Source organism: Hypanus sabinus, chromosome 3, assembly GCF_030144855.1.
Source record: "Hypanus sabinus isolate sHypSab1 chromosome 3, sHypSab1.hap1, whole genome shotgun sequence".
Lineage (NCBI taxonomy): Eukaryota > Metazoa > Chordata > Chondrichthyes > Myliobatiformes > Dasyatidae > Hypanus > Hypanus sabinus.
The window spans coordinates 5085493-5107432 of NC_082708.1; the positions used below are offsets into that span (position 1 = coordinate 5085493).

Consider the following 21940-nt stretch of genomic DNA (forward strand, 5'->3'; position numbering starts at 1 on the left):
AAACCAGTCTATCCCTTCCCTCCTGCATAACTCTTGCTTTCATACATATGTCTATCTAAACATTTAAATATCCCTAGTATTTTTGCTTCTGCCATCACATCCAGCAGGACATCTCACACAGTCACAACTCTGTGCAAATAACTTACCTCTAACATCCTCCCCATAGTTTCCTACAATCGCCTTAAAATTATGCCATCTGGTATTAGTCATTTCCGCCCTGGGAAAAGTTTCTGGCAGTCCACTTTATCTATGCCTCCAATCTTCTTATCAAGTCACCTGTTATTCTCCTTCACTCCAAAAAGAAAAACCCCAGTTTGTTCATCTATCCACATAAGACATGCTCAGCAATCCAGGCAGCATCATGGTAAATCTCCTTTTTTACACCATCTTTCCCACAGTCCTCATCGATAAGCAACAGAACCTGAGCCTCTGTGCCTCCCTCTGCAATTGGATACTCGACTTCCTAACCAGAAGATCATAATCTGTGCAAATTGGTAATATCTCCTGCTCACTGACAATCAACACTGGTGCACCTCTGGGGTGTGTGCTTACCCCACTGCTCTACTCCCTCTATACCGATAACTGTGTGGCTAGGTATAGCTCAAATGCCATCTATTATTGATAGAATAGAGATGGAGATGAGAGGGCATACTGGAACAAGATATATCAGCGAGTTGAGTGGTGCCACAGCAACAACCTTGCACTCAACGTCAGTAAGACCAAAGGGCTGATTGTGGACTTCAGAAAAGGTAAGTCGAAGGAACACAAACCAATCCTCATAGAGGGATCAGAAGTGGAGAGAATGAATAATTTCGAGTTACTGGGTGTCAATATCTCTGAGGATCTAACCCGGTCCCAACATATTGATGCAGCTATAAAGAAGGCAAGACAGCATCTATATTTGAACACATACAAACAAACAGGATGAACTCAACAAGTCGGGCAGCATCCGTTTTGTCCCCCTCCATCCACACTTCAGTGAGTTCCTTGCCCAGCATGACGCTGAACTCTTCTTCCGTCGCCTATGTCTCTGAGCCGACTACTTTAACAAGGATTCCCCTCCCCCTATTGATGACTCCTTCTCCTGTCTTCAACCCTCCTCCTCCTCCTGGACACCCCCACCAGGCCTTCTACATGCACTCGATCTTTTCATCCCCAACTGTCGCTGAGACATCAACCATCTCAACTTCATCACTCCTCTCTCCTCACTCCCTCTGAACGCACTGCCCTCCACTCTCTCCGTACTAATCCTAACCTCACCATCAAACCCGCAGACAAAGGTGGTGCTGTGGTAGTCTGGCAGACGGACCTCTACCTCACTGAGCCCAAATGGCAGCTCTCTGACACCTCTTTTTAATATTTTTAACAGATGCTGCCCGACTTGCTGAGGTCATCCAGCTTGTTTGTACGTGTTGATTTGACCACAGCATTTGCAGTGTGCTTGGTGTTTACTTAGCCTCTATATTTCATTAGGAGTTTGAAGAAATTTTGTTTGTCACCTAGAACACTCAAAAACCTCTAATGTATTGTAGAGAGCATTCTAACAGGCTACATCACTGTCTGGTATGGGGGGGCATTCTAACAGGCTGCATCACCGTCTGGTATGGGGGGGGCATTCTAACAGGCTGCATCACCGTCTGGTATGGGGGGGGCATTCTAACAGGCTGCATCACCGTCTGGTATGGGGGGGCATTCTAACAGGCTGAATCACCGTCTGGTATGGGGGGGCATTCTAACAGGCTGCATCATTGTCTGGTATTCGGGGGCATTCTAACAGGCTGCATCACTGTCTGGTATGGGGGGGGGCATTCTAACAGGCTGCATCACCGTCTGGTATGGGGGGGGCATTCTAACAGGCTGCATCACCGTCTGGTATGGGGGGGGCATTCTAACAGACTACATCACCGTCTGGTATGGGGGGGCATTCTAACAGGCTGCATCACCGTCTGGTATGGGGGGGCATTCTAACAGGCTGCATCACCGTCTGGTATGGGGGGGCATTCTAACAGGCTGAATCACCGTCTGGTATGGGGGGGGCATTCTAACAGGCTGCATCACCGTCTGGTATGGGGGGGGCATTCTAACAGGCTGCATCACCGTCTGGTATGGGGGGGCATTCTAACAGGCTGCATCACCGTCTGGTATGGGGGGGCATTCTAACAGGCTGCATCACCGTCTGGTATTCGGGGGCATTCTAACAGGCTGCATCACCGTCTGGTATGGGGGGGGCATTCTAACAGGCTGCATCACCGTCTGGTATGGGGGGGCATTCTAACAGGCTGCATCACCGTCTGGTATGGGGGGGGCATTCTAACAGGCTGCATCACCGTCTGGTATGGGGGGGGCATTCTAACAGGCTGCATCACCGTCTGGTATGGGGGGGCATTCTAACAGGCTGCATCACCGTCTGGTATGGGGGGGCATTCTAACAAGCTGCATCACCGTCTGGTATGGGGGGGGCATTCTAACAGGCTGCATCACCGTCTGGTATTCGGGGGCATTCTAACAGGCTGCATCACCGTCTGGTATGGGGGGGCATTCTAACAGGCTGCATCACTGTCTGGTATGGGGGGGGCATTCTAACAGGCTGCATCACCGTCTGGTATGGGGGGGGCATTCTAACAGGCTGCATCACCGTCTGGTATGGGGGGGGCATTCTAACAGGCTGCATCACTGTCTGGTATGGGGGGGGCATTCTAACAGGCTGCATCACCGTCTGGTATGGGGGGGGCATTCTAACAGGCTGCATCACCGTCTGGTATTCGGGGGCATTCTAACAGGCTGCATCACCGTCTGGTATGGGGGGGCATTCTAACAGGCTGCATCACTGTCTGGTATGGGGGGGGCATTCTAACAAGCTGCATCACCGTCTGGTATGGGGGGGGCATTCTAACAGGCTACATCACTGTCTGGTATGGGGGGGCATTCTAACAGGCTGCATCACTGTCTGGTATGGGGGGGGCATTCTAACAGGCTGCATCACTGTCTGGTATGGGGGGGCATTCTAACAGGCTGCATCACCGTCTGGTATGGGGGGGGCATTCTAACAGGCTGCATCACCGTCTGGTATGGGGGGGCATTCTAACAGGCTGCATCACCGTCTGGTATGGGGGGGGCATTCTAACAGGCTGCATCACCGTCTGGTATGGGGGGGGCATTCTAACAGGCTGCATCACTGTCTGGTATGGGGGGGCATTCTAACAGGCTGCATCACTGTCTGGTATGGGGGGGCATTCTAACAGGCTGCATCACCGTCTGGTATGGGGGGGCATTCTAACAGGCTGCATCACCGTCTGGTATGGGGGGGGCATTCTAACAGGCTGCATCACTGTCTGGTATGGGGGGGCATTCTAACAGGCTGCATCACCGTCTGGTATGGGGGGGCATTCTAACAGGCTGCATCACCGTCTGGTATGGGGGGGGCATTCTAACAGGCTGCATCACCGTCTGGTATGGGGGGGGCATTCTAACAGGCTGCATCACTGTCTGGTATGGGGGGGGCATTCTAACAGTCTGCATCACCGTCTGGTATGGGGGGGCATTCTAACAGGCTGCATCACCGTCTGGTATGGGGGGGCATTCTAACAGGCTGCATCACCGTCTGGTATGGGGGGGGCATTCTAACAGGCTGCATCACCGTCTGGTATGGGGGGGGCATTCTAACAGGCTGCATCACCGTCTGGTATGGGGGGGGCATTCTAACAGGCTGCATCACCGTCTGGTATGGGGGGGGCATTCTAACAGGCTGCATCACTGTCTGGTATGGGGGGGCATTCTAACAGGCTGCATCACCGTCTGGTATGGGGGGGGCATTCTAACAGGCTGCATCACCGTCTGGTATGGGGGGGGCATTCTAACAGGCTGCATCACTGTCTGGTATGGGGGGGGGCATTCTAACAGGCTGCATCACCGTCTGCTATGGGGGGGGCATTCTAACAGGCTGCATCACTGTCTGGTATGGGGGGGGCATTCTAACAGGCTGCATCACCGTCTGGTATGGGGGGGCATTCTAACAGGCTGCATCACCGTCTGGTATGGGGGGGGCATTCTAACAGGCTGCATCACTGTCTGGTATGGGGGGGGCATACTAACAGGCTGCATCACTGTCTGGTATGGGGGGGGCATACTAACAGGCTGCATCACCGTCTGGTATGGGGGGGCATTCTAACAGGCTGCATCACCGTCTGGTATGGGGGGGGGCATTCTAACAAGCTGCATCACCGTCTGGTATTCGGGGGCATTCTAACAGGCTGCATCACTGTCTGGTATGGGGGGGCATTCTAACAGGCTGCATCACCGTCTGGTATGGGGGGGCATTCTAACAGGCTGCATCACCGTCTGGTATGGGGGGGCATTCTAACAGGCTGCATCACCGTCTGGTATGGGGGGGCTTCTGTACAGGACTGAAAGAAGCTGCAGAAAATTGCCAAATTAGTCAGCTCTGTAGGAGCAGTGCCTCAGAAAGGTGACAACAGGGCACCCATCTCCCAGGACATACCCTCTTCTCATTGTTACTGTCAGAAAGTTGGTACGAAAGCCTGAAGGCATATACTCATCAATTCAGGAACAGTTTCTTCCCATCTGCCATCTGATTCCTTAATGGTCACTGAACCCATAAATACTGCCTCACTTTTTTATATTATTTCTGATTCACAGTAATATTGATCTATTTATATCTATTATATACACATATTTACTGCAATTGATTTACATTTATATTTCTTTCTATATTATCATGTATTGCATTGAACTGCTGCTGCCAAGTTAACAAATTCCACAACACATGCTGGTGATAATAAACCTGATTCTACACCCTACCTGAAGACTCGCTATAATGAGGTGACCAGAACAGAACACAATTTTCCAAGTGTGGTCTAACCAGAGTTTTATAGAGTTGCAACATTACCTCTCAGCTCTTGAACTCAGTCAACCCCCCCCCCCCCCCAAATAATGAAGGCCAGCGCACCAGGCACCTTCTTTACCCCCTATCAACTTGCTCTGTAACTTTGACGTGATCTATGGATGTGGACACCAAGATCCCTCTGTTCCTCCACTGCTCAGGATCCTGTCATTAACCCTGTATTCTGCCTTCAATTTCCACCTTCCAAAGTGAATCACTTCACACTTTGTCGGATATAGTAAGAAAGCCTGGCTGTAGTTACACCAGCACTTTTGTGACACCACATCTGAAGTGAATATGGAACAGTACAGCACAGGAACAGGCCAATTGGACTACAATGTTGTGACAAACCAATTACATCAGTAGTCAAATCGCCAACTAAACTAATCCCTTCTGCCTACACAATGACCAGGTCCTTCCAATTTCCTCACCTTCAGAATCAGAATCAGGTTTATTATCACCGGCATGGGACGTGAAATTTGTTAACTTAGTAGCAGCAGTTCAATGCAATACATAATCTAGCAAAGAGAGAAACAAAATAACAATAAATAAAACATAATAATAAATAAACAAGTAAATCAATTATGTATATCGAATAGATTATTTAAAAATGTGCAGAAACAGAAATACTGTATATTAAAAAAGTGAGGTGGTGTCCAAAGTTTCAATGTCCATTCAGGAATCAGATGGCAGAGGGGAAGAAGCTGTTCCTGAATCACTGAGTGTGTGTCTTCAGGCTTCTGTACCTCCTACCTGATGGTAACAGTGAGAAAAGGGCATGCCCTGGGTGCTGGAGGTTTTTAATAATGGACGCTGCCTTTCTGAGACACCGCTCACTAAAGGTGTCCTGGGTACTTCGTAGGGTAGTGCCCAACATGGAGCTGACTAGGTTTACAACCCTCTGCAGCTTCTTTCTGTCCTGTGCAGTAGCCCCTCCATACCAGACAGTGATGCAGCCTGTCAGAATGCTCTCCACAGTACAACTACAGAAGTTTTTGAGTGTATTTGTTACATACCAAGTCTCTTCAAACTCCTAATGAAGTACTATATAGCCGCTGTCTCACCTTCTTTATGACTACATCAATGTGTTGGGACCAGGTTAGATCCTCAGAGATCTTGACACCCAGGAATTTGAAACTGCTCACTCTCTCCACTTCTGATCCCTCTATGAGGATTGGTATGTGTTCCTTCGCCTTACCCTTCCTGAAGTCCACAATCAGCTCTTTCGTCTTACTGATGTTGAGTGCCAGGTTGTTGCCTATGTAAACATTTCTTAAAAGTCTTTAATGTTTCTGCCACAGCACATTCCAAACACCCATCACTCTCTGTGTAAAAAAACTTGCCCCTCATATTTCCTTTGAAATTGCCCTCTCTTACTTTAAATGCATGCCCTCTGGTATTAGACAGTTCAAACACTGGGAAAAAATAGTCTCTATCTAAGCCTTTCATGGTCTTATAAACCTCGGTCTTCCCCACTCCAGAGAAGTCAAGCTGAGTGCTGAATAGAGTTTTGTTCTCTTCACCTAAGATAGAACATACTGGCTTAAAATATTGATCCACTCCTGATTCCTGACTATAGCTCTAGAGGAATTATGTACATTGTTAACAAGTATGGTGAGTTGAAATAGTGCCCACAAGATGGTGAATCGTGATGTTGAAGTGTAAATCACTCATGTTTGGGTGTGTGTATATGTCTGCTGAAAGGGGCAGGGATGGAATCAGGGAATGAAAAGCTCAAAGATATTTGTAAAATGCTACAGTGGCCATGGATGGATATTTTAAAAAGCAGGAGCTTACTTTGGTATCCTCTCTTAAAGATCTTTCTGACTGGAAAGCAGTCCACGACAACACTGGTGCCATCATCAAGTTTGTACTGGCTCTCGAAAGTCATTGCTGAAAAACAAAATCAGAACCAGATGAATGTATTTATTACATGTACATCAAAGCATACAGTGGAATGCATTGCTTGCACTAACAACCAACACAATCTAAGATGGGCTGGGGGCAATCTGCAAGTGTCACCACACATTCCGGAGCCAACATAGCATGCCCACCGTGTTCGGCAGAACAACACAAGCATTAACGCAACAACATCAGCAACAAAAAAGAACAACAGCAAAACAAGCCCCTTTCCCCCCTCCCACCCACACCTACTGATAGGCCTCCAACACCAGGACAGGTCTTCCAGGCTGATGGGACTGAATGTATCTAAAGATCTTCTTCCTCTCTGCCATCAGATTTCTGAATGGCAAGGAACCCATGAAAACTTCCTCAGTACTTTTCCTCTTTTTTTCCACTATTTATTTAATTTTATTAGTATATACTTACTATCATTTATAGTTTTATTACTATATATTTCAATGTACAGCGGCGCAAAATAATTTCACAGCATACATTATTCCAGTGATATTAAATCTGATTCTGTCCTCTCTTTTGTTTTTATGTGTTGTTTGACTTCCCCTCTAAGCCACTGTTCCCTCATCCTCCTTTTAGAATACTTCTTCATCTTTGGCATGCATCTTTTCCTGCACCTTCCAAATTTCCCCCAGAAACACCAGCCATTGCCATCCTACCATTATCCCTGCTAGTGTCCCCTTCTAATCAACTTTGGCCATCTGCTCTCTCATGCCTCTGTAACTCCCTTTACTCCACTATAATACTGATCCATGCAATTTTAGCCTGTGCTTCTCAAACTACAAGGTGAATTCTATCATATTATGATCACTGACTCCTAATGGTTCCTTTACCTTAAGCTCCCTAATCAAATCTGGGTCACCAACACCCAATCCAGAATTGTCTTTACCCGGGTGGGTTCAACTATGAGCTGCCCTAAAATGCAATCTTATAAGCATTCTACAAGTCCCCTCTCTTGGGATCCAGAGCCAACCTGATTTTCCCCATCTACCTATGTATTGAAATCCCTCATGACTGTTGCAACATTGCACTTCTTTATCTCCTGTTGTAATTTGTAGCCCACATCCTGCCTACTCTTTGGGGGCCTGTATAAAATTCCCATCAACTCCCTTGTAGTTTATTAATTCTACTCACAAGGATTCTAAAGCCTTCCAATCCTACGTCACCTCTTTTTTTTAAGCCAACAGAGCCACCCAAACCCCTCTGTCTACCTGCTTGTGCTTTTGAAACATGGTGTATCCTTGGATGTTAAGTTCCCAGCTATCTTCTTTCAGCTGCATGCATTCAAATATAACATCTTCAGTTCTGTATTCATCACCTTTTTTTTTTATTTTGTCCCCCTCTTACACTTAACTTACACTGACTGCAGTTTTGCCCTATTATCTGCATATCAACTGCCTTTTCACAGCCCTATGCCTAACAACCAATGAGCAAAAGATGACCAACTGGGCAAATAAATACATAAATAATAATACTTAGAAATTGAGTTAGAGTTCTTGAAATTGAGCCATAGGTTGTAGAATCAGTTCAAAAACTGATAGGTTGTGGAATGAGTTGTATGTGGTAATCCTGATAGGGAAAAAACAAAGAAGCAGCTGCATTCAACCATAGAGCACTGTGACACAGAAACAGGCTTTTCAGCCCATCTATTCCAAGCTCAACTGTTATTGTAATCCCACCGACCTGCACCTGGATCATATTGATACAGAGAGGAAACCATTTCCATACTATCGTGAATATTTATAACTACTATAGTTTAGAAATTTTTCATGATCTCATTATACAAAGCATTGTACATTGAGACCATCAGATTTGAGCTGATTCTTGAGCTTTATAGTTTTGCTTAGACCCATTCAATCTATCTGAACTCATGTCTTAACCTGTCTCTCTATAGCACATAGAGTCATATCAAAGAAATAGGCCCTTTGAGAAATCCAGTTCATGCAAAACTATTTTTCTACCTAGTCCCATTGACCCACACCTGTACCATAGCCCTCCATACCCCTTTGTTATGTACCCCTAGGATTCATATTTTCTGTGGACAATCACTTTAAGATGTCGGGAAAATGAGACTGACTTTTGGACACTGTTTGAGCTGTTACAAAGAGAGAGAGGGAGTTGGCCAAAGCAGTGAGAGAGAGAGAGAGAGAGAGAGAGAGAGAGACAGAAACTGCTCAAAAGATTGATGTGATGGTTTCTCTACAAGTTTGTTTACCTTTCCACAAGGACACTTGCCTGCTTGTAAAGTTCTTACAGAGAGAGGAGGGCAGAGCAGGTTGATGGACAGCTGGTGTCCAACATGTGGGGATAAAAACCAGGTCCACTGTTACACAGACAGACACACGGTTTCGGATGCTGAACGAGCTTTGTTGCACACACAGGAAGGTGGGGGAAATCGATCAGTGGCTCTCACAGTGTAGAAAAGGTGTGACTGGTGGGGAATTATTTGTGTGTTCACCCTTGCCTAGGTGATAATTCCATCACTGAAGAAAGGTCGCACGTGTTATGGTCCTAGTCGGTGACTGCAACAGGATTTCGGAAGACAATAGGAAGATCGATGGCATCAGCTCACCTCTCACCTCTCTCTCTCTCCAGCATTACTCAACTAAATACCTCGAACTGAACTGAACTCTCCTCATCATCGTAAAACTGTATCCATTCACCTCTGGGTTTGAAAGAGGGGTGTGTGTGTGTGTGTGTGTGTGTGTGTGTGTGTGTGTGTGTGTGTGTGTGTGTGTGTGTGTGTGTGTGTGTGTGTGTGTGTGTGTGTGTGTGTGTGTGTGTGTGTGTGTGTGTGTGTGTGTGTAATTGCTAACCTGATTGATAAATCGGCATTTATAGTACTGTATTGCGTAGTTACTAATAAACTCTATTAGTTTACAGCAATACCAGACTCCAAAGTGTTCTCCATTTCTGCTGGTTCTTTAACCCATCACGGGGTACGTGACACCTTCCATCTACGTACCTATTCAAATTTCTCTTGAATATTGAACTTGAATGCACATCCACCACTTCTGCTCTCATCTCCTTCCATGCTCTGACCACCCTTATGCTCCCCTTAATTATTTCACCTTTCCCCCTTAACCATGACCTCTAGTTCTAGTCTTACCCAACCTTAGTGAAAAAAGCCTGCTTGCTTTAACCCTATCTATACCCCTCAAAACCCCTCTATCAAATCTTCTCTCATTTTTTCACGCTCCAGAAATACTCTTTTAATCTCATTGATATCTTAGGTGACCAGAACTGCACACAATTAGACCTCACCAATGTCTTATACAACCTCAAGATAACATTCCAACTCCTGCACTTAATACCTCAGTTTATGAGGCTGATGTGCCAAAAGCTTTCTTACACCATGCAGCTTACTCCACTAATCTATTTGTTCACGGTCAATCAATTAATGGTGGACACACAAACTGGTGGTACATACATAACAAAGCTATCCTTGCTATACAAGAAAGGAAAGAAAACAGAATATTGTTTGAAAAAGTGACAGGGTCACATAAAATTAAGCTGATGGAGAAAAGTAACCACCACAAGGTAAGATTTACACCTGCTCTGTCACAGTACGTTATTGTGATGTCTGTGTTACTGAGGGAGACCCATAGAGACTACTAAGGATACCAATACATTTTTCCCTTTATTATTACAGTCAGCACAACAACTTAACAATTTCAAGATTTAGAAGCCTAGCTGTGCTTCCCACATGTGAGATTCCCACATGTCTGATATTTGGGATTCTGCCCTCCTCAAGTGCATTTGGACATTCTACTGAGAAGTGTTAAGAGAAGATGAGGCGTAAAGGAAAGAAGTTGTTGCTCAAATTTGAAAATGAATGGGCCATTAAATACCCCTGTATTCAACCAGTTCCGGAGTGTCTTCAGAACTTTTACTGCACGGTTTGTGAAATCTATCTGAGTTGTGGCAGACATGGGGAGAAAGACATTATGAAACATCTCAGCACACTGTCTCACTGCAGAAGATCTGAAAGGCAGAACCCCGTCTATAGGAAGAAGGATATGATCGAAACAGTACTGGGTACAGTTGCTGAATCGGGCAAAAGGATTTATGTTCTTCTCTACAAAATGGTGAGTATCCATTGGAGGAAAAGAAAGTAATCATTCTGGGTAGCTGTCATGATAAAATATGCTGTAGTCTGCATGGTTTCCTTAAGGAAAATTCTTACCTGACAGATCTGTTGGACTCCTTTGAAGAAATAAAAAGCAGGACAGACAATCAGTGAATGTTGCATACTTGGATTTTTAGAAGGCCTTTGACAAGGTGCCACATAACAGGCTGCTTAATAAGTTAAGAGCCCATGGTATTACAGGAAAGATATTAGAATGGATACAGCTTTGGTTGATTGGCAGGAGGCAAAGAATGGTAATAAAAGGAGCCTTTTCTGGTTGGTGTTCCACAGGGTCTGAGTTGGGGCTGCTTCTTTTTATGTTATATGCCAATGACTTGGACAACAGAATTAATAGATTTGTGTCCAGGTTTGAAGAAATAGGAGGCAACAGAAGGACTTAGACAGATTAGAAGATTGGGCAAAGTGGCAGATGGAATACAGTATTTGGAAGTGTATGGACATGCACTTTGATCGAAAAGATAAAAGGGTAGACTATTTTCTAACAGGGAGAAAATTTAAAAATCTGAGGGACTTGGGAGTTTGCAGGTTCAGTCTGTGGTGAGGAAAGCAAGTACAACGTTAGCATTCGTTTCAAGAGGACTAGAATATAAAAGCAAAAATGTAATGTTGAGACTTTATAAAGCACTGGTGAAGCCTCACTTGGAGCAGTTTTTGGCCCCTTATATTAGGAAGGATGTGCTGACATTAGAGAGAATTGTACAGAGGATGTGGAGAGTCTGCAGAGGGATATAGATAGGTTAAGTGAGTGGGCCAAGGTCTGGCAAATGGAATACAACGTTGGTAAATGCAAGATCATCCACTATGGAAGGAATAATAGAAGAGCAGATTATTATTTAAATGGTGAAAGATTACAGCATGCTGTTGTGCAGAGGAACTTGGGAGTGCTTGTGCATGAATCGCAAAAAGTTGACTTGTAGGTACAACAGGTTATTAAGAAGGCAAACAGAATGTTGACCTTCATTTCTAGAGGGATTGAATTCAAGAGCAGGGAGGTCATGCTGCAACTATACAGGGTACGTGAGGACACACATGGAGTACTGTGTGCAGTTTTGGTCTCCATACTTGAGGAAGGATATACTCTGGAGTTCAAAAGAATGAGAGGGGATCTTATAGAATCATACAAAATTTTGAAAGGGATAGATAAGATAAAAGTAGGAAAGTTGTTTCCATTAGTAGGTGAGACTAGAACTAGGGGGCATTGCCTCATGATTCAGGGGAGAAGATTTAGGACAGAGATGAGGAGAAACTGTTTTCCCCAGAGAGTGGTGAATCTGTGGAATTCTCTGCCCAGGGAAGCAGTTGAAGCTTCCTCACTAAATATATTTAAGATACATAAGTAAGGGAATTAAGGGTTATGGGGAAAAGGCAGGTAGATGGAGCTGAGTTCAAGGACAGATCAACCATGATCTTATTGAATGGCGGAGCAGGCTCGATGGGCCAGCTGGCCTACTCCTGCTCCTATTTCTTATGTTCTTATGAGAGGGTTCAAAGGAGGTTCACAAAATTGATTCCAGGATTGAAAGACTTATCATATGAAGAGAGTTTGATGGCTCTGGGCCACTACTCACTAGAAAAATGAGGGGTGACCTCAATAAAACCTATCAAATATTCAAAGACCTAGATAGAGTGCAAATGGAGAAGATGCTTTCTATAACGCGATTGTCTAAGACCAGAGGACACAGCATCAGAATAGAGAGGTGTCCTTTTAGCACAGAGATAAGGAGGAAATTCCTTAGCTAGAGAGTGGTGAATCTATGGAATTTGTGGTCACAGGCAGCTGTGGAGGCCGTTATTGGGTATATTTAAGGCAGAAATTGATAGATTTTGGATTAGTCAGGGAACGAAGGGAGACAGGGAGAAGGCAGGAGAATGGGGACGAGAGAGAAAATCGATTAGTCATGATGAAATGGCAGAGCACACTTGATGGGCCAAATGGCCTAATTTTTCTTCTATATCTTATGATCTTATGTTTTGTAACTCCAAAACATAAAACTAATTTAAGGAAAAACACAGAGCTGGGAGATGCACGTCTTAGTTTTGTTTTTTACTTTAGCAAGGTGTGCATGTATGACATGGTGGCATAATGACATATGCCATTTGCATATATTAAGATATAACCCATAATGAATTATTTAAACAAAGAATGCATAATGAAACAACATATTTACAGTATTACTGAAATATTAAATACACAACAGTAGCCTGCTCCCTTGTTCATCAAAACAAGATAATTTTGTCTTCTATATGGACAGATTAGGGGTGCCTCCAAAGCATCGTCGTTGGTGCAACACTATTACAGCTTGGTATGTTGGAGTTCAGAGTTCAATCCCAGCTTCCTCTGTATGGAATTTGTACGTGGATTTCACTGGGTCGTCCAATTTCCTCCCACAGTCCTTAGACCTACTGACTAGGTTAATTGATCATTGTACATTGTCCAGCAATTAGGCTAGGGTTAAATCAGAGTTGTCAGCACTGCTGAGAGATGCAGCTCAAAGGGCTGGAAGAGCCTACTCTGTGCTGCATCTCCAAATAAAATAAATAACATTTTTAAATAATGAAATTTACCCACCAACTCTTTGGAATGTAGGAGGGAGCCAGAGCACCCGGAGGAAAACCATGCAGATCACAGGGAGAACGTACAAACTCCTTACAGTCAGCAGCATAATCAAACCCAGATAACTAGTGCTGTGTTATGCTAACTGCTATGCTACAGTGTCACTATTAAGAAAATTCCGTTTCCTAACTCGGTGACTAGCTACACAAAATGAGTATGGAAGAACTTCAATATTATCAGAATCAGGTTTATTATCACCTGCATGTGATGTGAAATTTGTTAACTTAGCAGCAGCAGTTCAATGCAATATATAATCTAGCAAAGAAATGATAAGTCCCTTCGCCCTTGAAATAGCCCTCCACTAATCATACCTGGTTTTCTAGTACAGGCCTGGGTTGCCAGACTTGAATGCCATAGATCTAGCCTTCAGCAGACGACATACTTCCTGGTTCATCCACGGCTTTTAGTTTGGGGATGTACAGTAAGTCTTTGTGTGTACACACTCATCCACACAGGTTTTAATGAAGTCGGTAACAACTGCAACATACTCATCCAGATTCGAAGATGAATCCCTGAATACAGTCCAGTCCACCGATTCAAAGCAGTCCTGTAGCTGCTCTTGTGTTTCCCTTGTCCATGCATTAGCCCCGCTTTTGTTGTTGGTACCTATGCACATTTACCATAATTAGTACCATTACCACCAGGTACGGAGGGGTGACTGCACAGCTTTGTTAAAGCTGCAGAAAGCTGTTAACTCAGCCAGCCCCATCATGGGCACTAGCCTCCCCAGCACCAAGGACACCTTCAAAAGGTATAAAGTCTCAAAAAGGCGGTATCCATCATTAAGGAAGCCATTCCCCAGGACATGCCCTCTTCTCATTGCAACCATCAAGGAGGTGGTACAGGAGCCTGAAGACACACCCAACAATTCAGGGACAGCTTCTCCCCCTCCACCATCAGATTTCTGAATGGACAATGAACCCATGAACACTACCTCACTACTTTTTTTCTTCTCTTTCTGCACTACTTGTTCAATTTAATTTTTAAAACTATGTTTGTTATTGAAATTTATAGCTTATTTATTATGTATTGCATTGCACTACTGCCACAGAACTGCAAACTTCATGACATATGCCAGTGATATTAAACTGATTCTGAACCCTTTCTCTGTCTGAGAAGAGGCACCAGATAGACAACAATCTTCTTGACAAATGGTCTATACTGCAAAGAACATCAATTCCCATCACCAGACAATCCCTTTCTGCCATTAAATTATTAGTCATTCAGCCATCTTGAATAGCCTCTTGACAATAGGTCTTTGACCTCAAACATTAGCTCACTTTCTCATTCCATAAATGCTGCCTGACATGTTGAGTGTTTCCATCATTTTCTAACGTTATTTCAGACTCTCAACATTTACAGATTTTTAAAATCTTTACAGCAGCCTCTCTGGACTCTAGATTGGGGATTGCCAAACGTTATGTGGATTTTCTGGTGTAGTCTGTTTTGTCATATGTTTTTGTGATATCATTCTGGAGGAACGTTGTCTCATTTTTTAACTGCATTGCATTTGTGGTTTCTAAATGACAATAAAACTGAATCTGAATCTGAAAATATAGTAGCGTAGTAGAATGGTAGCAATAGGGTTAGCGTATAGCACCAACAATTTGGGTGGAATTCCTGGCGCTTTCTGTAAGAAGTTTGTACGTTCTCCCTGTCGATGCATGGGTTTCCTCCGGGTGCTCCTGTTTGCTCCAAAAATTCCTAGAAGTAAGGTTAGGCTTAGTAAGTTGTGGGCATGTTATGCTGGTGTCAGAAGCATGGTGACACTTCTGGCATGCTCAGTATAATCCTTGCAGATTTGACGATACAAACAACACACTTTACCTTATGTTTTGATATTTTACATGTGACAAGTAAAGCTAATCCTTAATATGAATGTCTTAACCAGAAGAATAAACTGGAGAAACTCAGCAGGTCAGGCGCAATCTATAGGGGGAAATGGACAGTCCTCGTTTCGTGTACAGTCCCTTCCAATGTACCCAAAGCATGGATTGTTCAGTTCCCTCCATAGACGCTGCCTGTCCCACAGAGTTCCTCCAGTATTTCCTGTTTTGCTTCAAGTTTCCAGCATCTGTAGTTTCTCCTGTGCCACATTAAGCAAAGTAATTGGCAATTCACAATGCACGGTGAACTGAAAACTGATTCCTTAGAAGGGATACAGCCTCTCCAATTGCTGGCTTTGTGGCCAAGTTTGCAGAGGATACAAAGATAGGTGGAGGGACAGGTAGTGTAGAGGAAGCAGGGAGTTTACAAAAGGACTTGGACAAGTTCGGAGAATGGGCAAAGTAGTGTCAGATGGAATACAGTATCGAGAAGTGTATGGTCATGCACTTTTTGGTAGAAGAAATAAAAGTATAGACTATTTGTTTAAATGGTGTGGAAATTCTACTATCTGAGGTGTAAAGGGACTTGGGATTCCTCCTGCAGAATTCACTGAAGGTTAATTTGCAGGTTGAGTCAGTGGTGAAGAAGGCAAATGCAATGTTATCATGCTCCCCTCATGACCCCCTGCAGGTTGCGTACCGTCCCAACCGCTCAACAGATGACACCATTGCCACCACCCTCCACCTGGCCCTAACCCACCTGGACAAAAAATGACACATACGTTTGGATGCTGTTCATAGACTTCAGTTCAGCATTCAACACAATCATCCCTCAGAAACTGATTGGAAAGCTGAGCCTACTGGGCCTGAACACCTCCCTCTGCAACTGGATCCTAGACTTCCTGACTGGGAGACCTCAGTCAGTCTGGATCGGGAGCAGCATTTCCGACACCATCACGCTGAGCACAGGGTCTCCCCAGGGTTGCGTGCTCAGTCCACTGCTGTTCACTCTGCTGACCCACGACTGTGCTGCAACACACAGCTCGAACCACATCATCAGGTTCACCGATGACACGACCGCGGTGGGTCTCATCAGCAAGAACGACGAGTCAGCTTATAGAGAAGAGGTGCAGTGGCTAACGGACTGGTGCAGAGCCAACAACCTGTCTCTTAATGCGAACAAAACAAAAGAGATGGTTGTTGACTTCAGGAGGGCACGGAGCGACCACTCCCCGCTGAACATCGACGGCTCCTCAGTAGAGATCGTAAAGAGCACCAAATTTCTTGGTGTTCACCTGATGGAGAATCTCACCTGGTCCCTCAACATCAGCTCCATAGCAAAGAAAGCCCCGCAGCATCTCTACTTTTTGCGAAGGCTAAGGAAAGTCCATCTCCCACCCCCCATCCTCATCACATTCTACATTAAGAGCATCCTGAGCAGCTGCATCACTGCCTGGTTCAGAAATTGCACTATCTTGGATCACAAGACCCTGCAGCAGATAGTGAGGTCAGCTGAGAAGATCATCAGGGTCTCTCTTCCCACCATCATGGACATTTACACTACACGCTGCCTCCGCAAAGGAAACAGCATTATGAAGGACCCCATGCACCCCTCATACAAACTCTTCTCCCTCCTGCCGTCTGGGAAAAGGCTCCGAAGCATTCGGGCTCTCACAACCAGACTACGTAACAGTTTCTTCCCCCAAGCCATCAGACTCCTCAATACCCAAAGCCTGGACTGACACCTTGCCCTACTGTCCTGTTTATTATTTATTATAATGCCTGCACTGTTTTTGTGCACTTTATGCAGTCCAATGTAGGTCTGTAGTCTACTGTAGCCTTTGCCTTGTTGGGTTTTTTTTTTATGTATTTCAATCTAGGTTTTGTATTGTGTCATGTAACACCATGGTCCTGAAAAAATTTGTCTCATTTTTACTATGTACTGTACCAGCAGTTATGGTCGAAATGACAATAAAAGTGACTTGACGACTTGACTTTGAATTTCAAAAGGAGTAGAATATAAAAGCAAGGATGTAATGTTGAGGCTTTATAAAGCACTGGTGAGGCCTCTCTTGGAGTATTGTGAGCAGTTTTGGGCTCCTTATCTAAGAAATTATATGCAGACATTGGAGAAGGATCAAATGAGATTAACAAAAATGATTCCAGAATTGAAAGGCTTATCATATGAGGCGTGTTTGATGGCTCTGGACCTGCATTCACTAGAATTCAAAAGAATGAAGGGGGAATCTCATTGAAATCTACCAAATATTTAAAGGCCTTGATATAGTGGATGTGGAGGAGATGTCCCTATGGTGGAGAGTCTAAGGCCAGAGGTCATAGCCTCAGAAAAGAGGGACGTCCATTCAGAACGGAAAGGAGGAATTTCTTTAGCCAGAGAGTGGTGAATCTGTGGAATTTGTTGCCACAGATAACTGTGGAGGCCAAGTCATTGGGCGTACTTAAGGCAGAGGTTGATAGATTCTTGATTAGCCAAGAAATGAATGGATACAGGGAAAAACAGAAGATTGGGGCTAAAAGGAAAATGGAAGAGAACCAATGGGTCAAATGGCCTAATTCTGCCCCTACATCTTATGGTCCACACTGCCAAGAGTTTTATCATTAATACTATATTCTGCCATCATATTTGACCTACCAAAATGAACCACTTCACACTTATCGGGGTTGACCATCTGCCAATTCTCAGCCCAGTTTTGCATCCTATCAATGTCCCACTCTGACAGCCCTCCACACTATCCACAACACCTCCAACTTTTGTGTCATCAGCAAATTTACTAACCAATCCCTCCACTTCCTCATCCAGGTCATTTACAAAAATCACAAAGAGTAGGGGTTGCAGAACAGATCCCTGAAGCACACCACTCATCACCGAACTCCATGCAGAATATAACCTGTCTACAACCATTCTTTGCCTTCTGTGGGCAAGCCAGGTCTGGATCCACAAAGCAATGTCCCCTTGGATCCCATGACTCCTTACTTTCTCAATAAGCCTTGCATGGGGTATCTTATCAAATGCTTTGCTAAAATCCATATACACTACATCAGGGGTCGGCAATTTTTACCACTGAAAGAGCCAATATGGACCCATTTCCCACAGAAAAGAAAACACTGGGAGCCACAAAACCCGTTTGACATTTAAAATGAAAAAACACTGCATACAATGGGTTTTTTTGCCTTTATGCTATGTATAAACAAACTATAATGTGTTGCATTTATGAAATTGATGAACTCCTGCAGAGAAAACAAAATTACATTTCTGTATGCAACAAAAACATTTTGAACTCCGAAAAAAAGACGTTGGGTTGAAGGTTACTCCACAGTTAGCCTACCTTGGATCGAAGAATTAAAAGAAAGCGCGCACTGGCGGGTGTCAGGCATTGGCAGTGGTGATGTATATTAATAGCGATAAAAAACACGTTGTAGCGGTGTGCTACACGCAGCGCTAAAATAAAGACACTGCAGTCAAAGGTAACTTTATTCGAACTAAACAGCCTTGCTTTAAAGCCTCCCTCAACCCGTCCCCGTGGGCGCGGATGCTCCAAAAGACACATACTCACAAACCTCCGTAGGCTATCTCCCTCAGCTGGAACGGTGGCTAATTGTGAGCCGGTTCGGATGTGCCAGGAAATGGGGTCTCCACAAAGTTTTTAGATTGTACAAGATCACCATAATCTTCAAATTTCGAATTACATTTCAAAAGCTAACAAACCACGGGGAGCCGCATCACAGAGATGAAAGAGCCGCATGTGGCTCCGGAGCCGCAGGTTGCCAACCTCTGCACTACATCTACAGCTCTACCTTCATCAATGTGCTTGGTCACATCCTCAAAAAATTCAGTCAGGCTCATAAGGCATGACCTGCCTTTGACAAAGCCATGCTGACTATTCCTAATCATATTATGCTTCTCCAAATGTTCATAAATCCTGCCTCTCAGGATCTTCTCCAACAATTTACCAACCACTGAAGTAAGACTCACTGGTCTATAATTTTCTGGGCTATCCCTACTCCCTTTCTTGAATAAGGGAACAACATCCACAACCCTCCACTCCTCCGGAACCTCTCCCATCCCTATTGATGATGCAAAAATCATTGCCAGAGGCTCAGCAATCTCCTCCCTCACTTCCCACAGTAGTCTGGGGTACATCCCGTCCAGTCCCAGTGACTTATCCAACGAGATGCTTTCCAAAAGCTCCATCAGATCCTCTTTCTTAATATCTACATTCTCAAGTTTTTCAGTCCACTGCAAGTCATCCCTACAATTGCTACGATCCTTTTCCATAGAGGATACTGAAGCAAAGTATTCATTAAGTACCTCGGCTATTTCCTCCGGTTCCATACACACTTTTCCATTGTCATACTTGATTGGTCCTATTCGCTCATGTCTTATCCTCTTGTTCTTCACATACTTGTAGAATGCCTTGGGGTTCTCCTTAATCCTGCTCACCAATACCTTCCCATGGCCTCTTCTGGCTCTCCTAATTTCATTCTTAAGCTCCTTCCTGCTAGCCTTATAATCTTCTAGATCTCTATCATTATCCAGTTTTTCGAACCTTTCGTAAGCTCTTCTTTTATTCTTGACTAGATTTTCAACAGCCTTTGTGCACCATGGATCTTGTACCTTACCATCCTTTCCCTGTCTCATTGAAATGTAGCTACTTAGAACCCCACACAAATATCCCCTGAACAATTGCCACATTTCTTCCATAACTTTCCCTAAGAACATCTGTTTCCAATTTATGCTTCCAAATTCCTGCCTGATAGCCTCATAGTTCCCCTTATTCCAATGAAACGTTTTCCTAGCTTGTTTGTTCCTATCCCTCTCCAATGCTATAGTAAAGGAGATAGAATTGTGATTATTATCAAAACGCTCTCCTAGTGAGAGACCTGACACCTGACCAGGTTCATTTCCCAATACCAGATCAAGTACAGCCTCTACTCTTGTCAGCTTATCTACATATTGTGTTAAGAAACCTTCCTGAACACACCTAACTTCCACCCACAGAGACTTCATAGACAACCCCTCCATGACTTCCCCCCTTTCTGCAGCTGTGATACTATCTCTGATCAGCAATGCCATGCCCCCACCTCTTTTGCCTCCCTCCCTATCCTTTCAGAAACATCTAAGTCTGGCACTTGAAGGAGCCATTCCTGCCCCTGAGCCATCCAAGTCTCTGTAATGGCCACAACATCATAGCTCCAAGTGCTGATCCACTTTACTCATGATACTTCTCGCATTAAAACAAACACATCTCAAACCACTGGACTGAGGGTGTCCCTTCTCTATCACCTGCCTATCCTCCCTTTCGCACTGTCTCCAAACTTTCTCATCAGGATTTTCTAATTTTATTTCACATTTTCAAGACACAAAGTATTTTGGTACTTCAAACCTCAAAGACCAGTTTTTGTCATATGCACAAGAACAAGGTTTACTCGTCTCTGCATTGAAGTGAGGGTGTGGCCATTGCAAAACTACTGTGCTGCGCCAGTGTCCTTTGGGGCCACCTGGTAAAGGAAGGCATTGTGATAAAACTAGAGGAAAAGAATTTTAACAAAGGCAAAGGTCTCACTCTAAGTAAGAACTGGAATTCAATTGTAAACAAGGTGGGAGAGCAGAAGCCTGATTGGATGAGGACTAACCAATCAGGAGGAACAGATGGCAGGGGTATAAATACCACTGGACGAGACATGTCCAGGCATCAATCCTGGTGAAGATAGCAGTGTTTGTCATTGAAACGTCGGTTATAATCAACATCTGTGTTGGTGCGTGGCCAAGTGGTTAAGGCGTTCATCTAGTGATCTGAAGGTTGCTAGTTTGAGCCTTGGCTGAAGCTGCCTGTGTCCTTGCGCAAGGCACTTAACCACACATTGCTCCGTGACGACACCAGTGCCAAGCTGTTTAGGTCCTAATGCTCTTCCCTTGGACAACATCGGTGGCATGGAGAGGGAAGACTTGCAGCTTGGGCAACTGCTGGTCCTCCACAAAAAAAAAACCTTGCCCAGGCAAGGAAACTTTCCAAGGCGCAAATCCATGGTCTATCGAGACTAACAGAGGCCTACTATAATCAACACCTGCAACCAGCTGGAAGCCTGAGAAGAGTTCATTCATCATATACACCAGGATCCTTTTTCAGTTCTGAATACTATTGGCTACTTCTACTGTTTGTACATTGGATGTTAACGGCCTTCCTTTTTCAATGGGTTCTATGGGGTTTCTTTGTTTTGTGGCTGCCTGAAAGGAGATGTATCTAAAGTTTGTGTAAAGTATACATACTTCGATAATAAATGTACTTCGAACTTTGAAACATAATCAATGAATTGGCCTCCACTTAACCACATTACATGCCATGCCGATACTTCGGGCCAAAACCCATCTTCAGGACAAGAAAGGAAGTGAGAAGATGCCAGAATAAAAGGCAGGGGGGAGAAGGAGGCTAGTTAGAAAGTGATAGATGAAGCCAGGTGGACGAAAAAGGTAAACACAAAGTACGTTGCAGATGCTGTAGTCAAATCAACATGTA

General features: G+C 44.4%; 1 protein-coding gene across 1 annotated transcript in view; it reads right to left on the reverse strand.

The window, feature by feature from the left end:
• The window catches only part of xrra1 (X-ray radiation resistance associated 1), a 51427-nt gene that overhangs the window by 26895 nt on the left and 2592 nt on the right, over window positions 1-21940 (reverse strand). The window contains exon 2 of the mRNA XM_059963247.1: window positions 6698-6793. Coding sequence (XP_059819230.1) covers window positions 6698-6791 — 94 coding nt within the window. The 5' untranslated portion in view covers window positions 6792-6793. The remainder of the gene's footprint in view (window positions 1-6697; window positions 6794-21940) is intronic.